Source organism: Protobothrops mucrosquamatus, unplaced genomic scaffold, assembly GCF_001527695.2.
Source record: "Protobothrops mucrosquamatus isolate PMUCROS unplaced genomic scaffold, P.Mucros_1.0 scaffold1303, whole genome shotgun sequence".
In the NCBI taxonomy this organism is placed as follows: domain Eukaryota; kingdom Metazoa; phylum Chordata; class Lepidosauria; order Squamata; family Viperidae; genus Protobothrops; species Protobothrops mucrosquamatus.
In genome coordinates, this window is record NW_015387504.1 from 1 (window position 1) to 9,045 (window position 9,045).

General features: G+C 38.3%; 1 protein-coding gene across 1 annotated transcript; it reads right to left on the reverse strand.

Moving 5' to 3' along the window:
* Positions 1-777: 777 nt before the first annotated feature.
* LOC107292242 (nucleolus and neural progenitor protein) lies at positions 778-7,023 on the reverse strand (the record flags this gene model as incomplete). The annotated part of the gene is made up of 7 exons (XM_015821319.1): positions 6,924-7,023; positions 5,665-5,819; positions 4,653-4,729; positions 3,468-3,599; positions 3,098-3,175; positions 1,710-2,077; positions 778-845 (listed from the first exon to the last, which is right to left on the reverse strand). Coding segments are annotated over exons 1-7 (978 nt in total), but the record flags the coding sequence as incomplete, so codon positions are not given.
* Between the last annotated feature and the right edge of the window lie 2,022 nt (positions 7,024-9,045).

The window sequence follows — 9,045 nt, forward strand, 5'->3', positions numbered from 1 at the left end:
GAGACTGTGCCAGGTGGATGATTATGGGCCAGATATTTTTTCTATAGGGTTGTTATGGATAAAAAAGGAGACAGGCGCATTAATTATGTACATTGCCTTTAGCTGATCCAAAATAAATGTGGGGTAAAATTGTTTTTCCTTCCATTCAGTCATGTCCGATTCTTGGAGACAGTCTGAACAAGTCTCCACAGTTTTCTTGGCAAGGTTTTCAGAAGGTTTGCCATTGCCTCCTTCCCTGGGCTGAGAAAAAGTGTTTGGCCCAAGGCCACCCAGCTGGCTTTGTGCCTAAGGCAGTGGTTCTCAACCTTTTTAATGCCGCGACCCCCAACTGGTCGTAAGTCGAGGACTAAACCGGTCGTAAGTCGAGGACTAAACCGGTCGTAAGTCGAGGACTACCCAACCGGTCGTAAGTCGAGGACTTTCCCTGCCCGGGAGCGCCGCGCATGCGTGGTTCCGTCCCCTGCGCCGGCCGAGGCATAGCTGGCAAGCGGCAGAGACGGAACAGGCCGACCACCAGCTGGCCCAGCCCAAGGGAGGTAAGGCACCCTCCGGAAAAGGGAAAAAAAATGGCGGACAGCCTTGCTTGGCGACCCCCGTGAAATGGTCGATTGACCCCAAATGGGGTCGCGACCCCTAGGTTGAGAACCGCTGGCCTAAGGTAAGACTAGAACTCATGATTTCCCAGTTCTAGTCTGATGTTTTTACTATATCAAACTGGCTATCAAATATAAATAAAAATTACAAGCCTACAGCATACAAGAACAGAATGGAACAAACCTCCTGTGACACAGGATTAGGATATTTGCATAATGTCTTCAGATCAAACTCCAACTTCTCTGCAAGATCTAAAAGAAAAGACACAGAGATAAAACTAAAAGCAGGTAAATAATATTGAATATAGGTTTAAATCAGGGAATCTGCTACAATATCAGCCGGGCCACTTTAATCTTTCAAGATCAGCGTACTCCAGGTTCCTTTCATTACCAATATATAGTGGGATCCCCAAAACATGCCTTTTCTGTAGCAGCACCTTCCCTCTAGAATGAGGTTCCTCTGATGATTCGGATTTCTGCCAATCTATTGTTTTTCACAAAAGCAAAACTGACTTTTCACCCAGGCCCTGGAGAGGGTCAGTGAGAGCCCTCACTTCATTCTATCCTATCCGTCATGCATGCCATCTTTTAATACTTTTATTGCAATTTTTTTAAATTTTAGGCTGGGGCAGAGTTTGGGGAATGGCACAACATGCAAATTTAATCAATTATTTTGTACATTAGATAGTGTAATCTTCACTGAATTCCTGAATGGATATCCTGAATTCCCACCAGTAGATATTTAACAGTCCAGTTTCAAAGAAACATCTAAGCCAGGGGTAGGCAACCTCGGCTCTTTTATGACTCGTGGACTTCAACTCCCAGAATTCCTGAGTCAGCACAGCACAGCTGACTCAGGAATTCTGGGAGCTGAAGTCCACGAGTCATAAAAGAGCCGAGGTTGCCTACCCCTGATCTAAGCATTTGCAATTTTTTATCCCTCCCCACCTTTTGTTCATCTTATTTTCAGGCATTCTCCACTATTAAGAGAAAAGATAATCAACACAGATCTTCCAATTCAATACAAGTTATAAAAGCATAAAAATGTATATTGTGCTATAATATAAGCACGAGTGTGACTGTTCCTAATATTCAAGTAAATTAAGCAGCCATTACCTTGATTAGGTCTGTTGACCAAAACTGGTTTTCCAATATCAGAAATATTTTGGGTACCTTTCCTCCTTTTCTTATTTTTCCTGACTGTTGCAGGAAGAGCTACATTCAGCTTCTGAGACTGGGATACAGTCTTATGTTCCGAAAACAATATATTTATCCATCCACTGCCAGTTTTCCTTTCTATAAATGTTTTAGGCATTTTCTTCTTAATCTCTAAATAACTGGTTTTCAGAAAAACGTTTATTTCAGAAGGAAAGACAAATCCTTTAATATATGGCCTTTGGTGCATTTTTGCTACTTCTTGAAGCAATTCAAAGAGATCCTTATATAACATACTAAGTTTTTTTAATGTAGCTCTATAAAGAATCCTAGAATGAAGGAAAAACACAAAGAGATGTAACGCTTGATATTGGCTAACATAATTCCATATTTGCTTCTCATTTTCACTAAGCTCTCCAATTCAGTATGAATTAACCAGTATTGACTCACAATGAACTTTGGCAATAAAATTAACAATAATCCTGAAGAAAAAGTCAAAGAGGTTTGTCACTTAGAAGGGGTGAGTAGCTTTTAAATATTAGAGCAGTATTCCAGGATTTTTGAAACTGCTATTTACTAGTGTAAGGATCTGTAATGCTATGAGCCTTACTTAAAGAGACAAAACACAAGCACACATGAAGCAGAATTCATGTTCACTAATCAAAAGCAAAGAAAAGTAGATGGATAGAAAAGTGAGTTATTTACTTTGGTCAGAATGTCTGGCTATTTTATTTATCTGAAACAAAGGAGATCCAGTTACCAGATAATGGAGCAATTCTAACACAGTGAGAAAGACTATTTTTGAAAAAAAAAATGAATTCCAATGGTTGGGCAGTACATATGGCCCAAAGCCATCTCTATACCGCTAAAAGTTTATTGGAATTAAGGTATACTACCAGACATTGTTTTGCATAGAAGGAAGATCCCAAATTGAGCATTTGGATAAAAGGGATCTGGATCTGCATATAAAACCCGTTATACATAAACAGTGCCCACAACCATGTCTACACTAACTGCACCTGCCTTATTTAAGTTTCTTCCACTCAAAACCAACTAGGGAAAAATAAATAAATGTTTATAAAAAATATGTTCCTTTTTCCCATTCCAGCTGAAACAAAGCTTCAGAGTTTCTAAAGATACCATTTAATCTCCTTCACCCACCACTTTTCCTGGGTCCACCATAGCAATAAATGCAGTTAGAACTTTATAAATTGCAGTATGGTACGATACTCATTGGTATCCCCCCCCCATCTAATTGGTAAGAAAGTGACTAAGCAAAATCTTTGTTATAAACATGTAAATGAATAACTAGAAATGAAACAATAAAAATGTTTAAGAGATGTACATACCATAACCGACTCAGCAACCCCAGAATCAAAGTGTTGAACAATATATACTCTTCCAAACATAGATGTTTAACAATTAAACTGAGAAACAAGTTGGTTAAGGCTGGATAATATTTTCCCAAAAGTTAGAAATCCAAGATAAATGTCTATTTTACAGTTACTCAACTCAGTGAACTCAGTCCTAAGACAGTTAATAGTAAAACACGTTTACTTTTTTGTTATTTATATTTTTAATTCAATAAAAATCAAAGTCATTTATACTAAATTATGATGCTAGAGAACTGCAAAAACTTAAGACCAAAAAAATTATGCACCACAGTCAGTAATGAACAGGATAATAACAACTATAAAATATATATTTTTGGAAGGATACCTAAATGCCGTACAACAACATTCGAGTAAACGTAGTATAAGCTTGCAACTACCCAGTATCTTCACCAGAACAACTTCTATTACAGGTTGGCTGGGGACCAAGGACTCCGCAGAATTTTCAGATCTCTGTTTTCTATTTAAAATAAATAGAGAAGAAAATGTATATGCACTTGAATGCTACTCTCTGCTGCTTTGTCACAAGCTGATATGGTAACTAATGTTAATGACACAGACTACGCAATACCACCTGTCTGCAACTCCTTAAATCAAATGAACTGTTTCTAGATCACATGGTAGCTGCAGATGGTAGCCACACTGTACAAGGAGTCTTCAACTTACAACCACAATTGAGCCCCAAATTTCTGTTGCTAAGTGAAACAGTTAAGTGAGTTTCGCCCCATTTTACAATCTTTCTTGCCACCGTTGTTAAGTAAATCACTACAGTTAAGTTAGTAACATGGTTGTAAAGTGAACCTGGCTTCCCTGTTGACTTTGCTTATCAGAAGACCGTAAACGGTGATCACATGGTCCCAGGACACTGCAACCATCATAAATATGAAGCAGTTGCCAAGCACCCGAATTTTGATCACATGGCCATGGGGATGTGTGAAAAATGGTCATCAGTCACTTTTTTCAGTGCTGTTGTAACTTTGGTCACTAAACAAAAGGTTGTAAGTTGAGAACTCCTGTGTCAGGAAGAGCTGTAGCTGTTTTAAGGAATTCCAAATGGGTGTGATGAATCAGCTGATCTTCCCTTGCTTGCTGGAATTTGCAAACTCTGGATAGACTGACTTCCCCTTGCTTGCTGGAAGGGAAGGCAGTTGGAGGTTTGCAAAATCCAGACAGCTTGTTGTCTTTTGCTTTCTGGGTGGAAAGGAAGCTGAAGGACTACGAGGACCCCAGAGAGAAGTGTAGCATGTGGTGCCTCAAGGGGTGGAAGTAGCCTTGGCTCAGGGCAGACAACTTGAAAAGGCCACCCAGGGTCTCCCTCACCCAAGGCACCCTATGCTCTAATTAACAATTCTCATTTTCATTTAATGGTTGCATCAGAAAGAGTACGGGGTAAGGTTAAGTGAGGTTGTTTTGCTTAACAACCATTGTGACATGTGCCCATTACAGTCATATTTCAAGGACAATCTGTATTAATAAAACTATAGAAACATGGACATGTTAACAAACTACTTACATGAGGCCCATCTGAGCAATTTTTTGAATCGACTTTTCCAGATTCATTAAATTTAAACGTTTCAAGCATTGTTCTACCTGAAATTATGAAGGTAAAAAATGTTGCTTACTGGCCTATATTAAAAAGCAAGCAAACTGCATTCTTATCTATATAAATAAAAATGTAAATGTTCGTTTGTTCAAAATCTTAAATCTCCGAAAGTTGTTCACCGATTGCTTTGAAATTTTGACACAACGTTGCATTCGAATACGCGCGTGTTTTTATATATCTACTATTATATAGATGTCACACTTGTGACAGGTAAAAACATGCTTTTTTGAAAAACAGCGCCATCTGTTGGACGTTTTGAAATTGCCATTGAACATGCAATTCATTGAAACTCCCACGTGCAACATTTCCAAAGCATCCCGCATGAGAAAAGTATTGCAGAAATGCAAACTTATTGTTTGGGATGAATGCACAATGGCGCATTGAGACTGAGCCACAGCAATAGCTAGCTTCCAATAAATATGCTTAGCTCTAGATATAAATGAATCATTTTTTTTCATAACTTGTATTAAGAACCAAATTCTTCACATGCACTATAATATCTCTAGCATATATACTTGCGAGCACTCCTAACTTATTCAAAATTAAATTTCAGTATAGTATGTTTCAATAAGTGAACAGAAACAATCTCTACATATCCCAAAATTAAGCAAACAAACTTTCTGCAGAACCAATGCATTCTATTCAGTTGAAATGATTTACAGATTTAAAATAAAATAAATATAGTAGATGCAAAATCCTTATAGTCAGCATTACATAATAACTCCCATGGCAAAAATATAAGCTTCTATGTGTTGGGCTATAGCTAGCTAGATCTTTTTTTAGTCTTACTTTTGGCATTTTTTTTTGGGCTCCTCCTTAAAAGAATTCCTCTACTAAAGATGACATAATGGGCAAATTCAGCATTTTTTTTATCATGGAAGGCTTTGAAGATTTAATCAAGATTTCCAAAAAGGTCACCAACCTGTTTAAGACTCCCATATGTCTTTTGATGAATCATCTGATAATGGTAATTATAAATGATTGAATGCAGAAGGCTCTGTTCTGCAACCAGCTCTTTGCTCTTTAACATGCTGCCAACAGACCCACACTTCTTCAGAACAGCTGAAAGGCATCTCACTAGAAAATATAAACATAGGCATCAATAGGAAGCTGCAAAAATTCACTCAATAAACCAGTAACAAAGGAAGTGGATCTCAAATTCCAGCATCAGTTAGTTCAGGGGTTCCTTAACTTTTTTGCCACAGCTCTTTAGTATAAATGTAATGTACGTCCCCTAAAAAAATCAATGAAGCACAAATAAACAATGAAATAAAATAAAGCTTTGGGAAAAGTAGATTTATCGTAACATTGCACAACTAAAAAGTTCTTTCCATCTCCCCTGCATGTTCTGTCTCTTCAAGAGAGCTACACTTGATAGTGTGGGAAACCCAGAGTTATTTGTCTGCAGCAGATTAACAGAGAAGCTATAGTGTTATGAATCTACTTTCTGCACTAAGGAAATTTTTCCTTCCAGCAATTCATTTGGATTCTGTCCAGGATCTTGTATTATTCAGCTACTTTGCTTACTTCCTAGCATGAAATTCCAGATACTTGCTGCATATATAGCTGTTTTTTTGCATGGCACATTTATGCATGTTTAATTAAACCATGATGGTTCATTCAATTAACCCAATTTTCTGGGTTTGCGTTACAATGAATGGTTTCATCAAAAGGTGACTTCATGCAGTACGAATATGTTTGTTTTTGTTCTCAGTTGTGCATATTCACGAGTGTTTCGTTCCTCAAGTTAACTCCAGTTTAATCAATTAACCTCATATTAATCGACAGTCTGAAAAACCTAAGAGTATTAAATCATCAGTTAAACATAGACACACCTCATTTAACACTGAGAGGAAGATGCTTCCACTATAATCAATTAGAAATAAATTGCAATCCTATATACGCAAAAAAATGTAAATTTTTATTAGCGGAATGAGGCATTTTTTTACAATCATATGCATATTTTATGTTGGCTTAAGCTCAAATCTGCTAGATAATAATTTAGTCCCACCACCCAAAAGTCTGTTAGTTAAACTACATTTTCAAAAAAAAAAAAAAAAAACACAAGGCAGAAACTTTCGCAGCAAGCGTGCTTATCTAGCACTCAAATTTAACGCGAAATGCAAAGACGTCCCGCTTTAGCTAGAGAGCCTCGTTCCGCGTGGAAAGCTCTCCGCTGACCTGAAGCATGTTCAGCCGGCACGACTTCGGCGGAATTGCAAGCAGGCCAAGGCACATCCCACCGGTTCCACACCACCTCGCCGCCTCCGGGCGCCGCCATCTTGGCTGGCGGGGAATCCCGGATTTATCACCGGAAGGAGAACGACTGAAGGACACTCCCCCTCCCCACCCCCAATAGGGCGAGAGAGAACAGAAGAGGGGATTCCTTTTAAATGTTCGACTTCTGATTCGCTATTCCGTCGGAGAGGCGGGACCTGGAAGCGCGTTTTCGTTTGTGACCTCCTAGGGCAGGGGTAGGCAACCTCGGCTCTTTTATGACTCATGGACTTCAACTCCCAGAATTCCTGAGTCAGCGTAGCTGACTCAGGAATTCTGGGAGTTGAAGTCCATGAGTCATAAAAGAGCCGAGGTTGCCTACCCCTGTCCTAGGGAACCTTCCCGTTACGATTTTCTCTTCGTTTCACGCTCTCCTTTTTCCCCTCTGGTGAAGTATTTCTCACTCCTGATAGTTTTAAGATGTTTGGACTTCAATTCCCAAAATATCAAGAGTGAAAAATACTGCTCTATTGATGGTTGGTGTAGGAATTGTGACGACCACTAGATAGCATCAAACTAATGCTTTGCTGCCAGCTGAAATGTTATGCATTCAGACATTTGCAACCCATATACAACCCATATACAGCCCTAGATTAGTATTGTACACTTATTTGGTTTGTCTAAAAAGGGCATCTTTCAGTTCCTTTAATCCAGAGTTTCTCAACCTTGACAATTTTAAGGCATGTGGACTTCAATTCCCAGAATTCCACAGCCAGCAATGCTGGCTGTGGAATTCTGGGAGTTGAAGTCCACATGCCTTAAAATTGTCAAGGTTGAGAAACACTGCTTTAATCGGTGCATAGCAATTACTGTATAGTTTAATTTTAGTCTCCGCTCTCCCCTGCACAGTTAAGGTTTAGCTGCAACAGTACAGCAATAAATGAACAATGATAAACAGAACGACTTTGAAAGAAGAAAAAATTAGAACATTTATTAATATGTACAAGGAAGAATAAAAGATGTATCCACATAGACATTTTATTGGAGAAAGAGACTTATTTTTCCAAAGTGTAATGACTGCAATTCCCATTATCCTAGAGCTGATTGTATATGATACGATAAAATATGAGATCTCTGAAAAGTGCCAAGTAGAAGCTGGCTCACACGGCAAACCGAGGAAGGACTGAAGACTGAAATTTGACATCAATTTTTGGAGACTAACCCATACATTTTAGTATGTAATCTACAAAAAAACGCTGTAAGACTGCTCTGTTTTGCTTTTTTTCTTTTATACTTATTACAGAGCAGACCATCACAATTCCTCTCTAAAAGCAACTACACTACAGAGGTTGCAATCTGAAATTCCTTTTGAAATTACAAATCTTTTCTTTCCCACAGCTTCATAGCATTTGTTATTTACTTCAGTCATGGACTCTGGACTTCTTTTCTTGTCTGTCCTGCTGAGTCTTTAAGAGCTTTATGGATCAAATTGTAATAGAAACCACTGCGTTATAGCCTTTCCATAACACTAATGGTTCAAAAACATGGAGGTGATGAGTATGAATGAAATCAAGGAAGCAAAGCACTAATCAAGTTCCCACAGCTTCATAGAGAACTGAACTAAGAATTATTGTACTTCCCCCACAATGCCGGCTCCCCGATTCTCTTGCCATTTCTCTGAATCCTAGCAGCCAAAAATTTGTTGCCAGGTCAGGGAAACAGATCTACCCATAGAAAGCCAATAAAAACCGGGCAGAACTAATCCCCCGACTTCATCTTCCCCAGCACCATAACAAAAATGTTGCAAATTATATGGCAAGGCATATTTAAACAGGGAAATCATACTTTAAACTGAGACATATTAATTCAAATATAAGATCCCTTTATATGGGTTGAAGATGAGGTGTTCTATACCATTATGAATTTTACCTGGTTTTCTACTGCCTCCTGAAGAGATATCAGATGGTCTTTGCTGAGTTGATTTTAAAGTTCTTTTCTCTCTTTTTTTTAAATTAAGTAATAATTGTAGCTATGATTTTGATACTTTAACATTTTTGCTTCATCAAAAGTTCACTTTTAAGTTCAC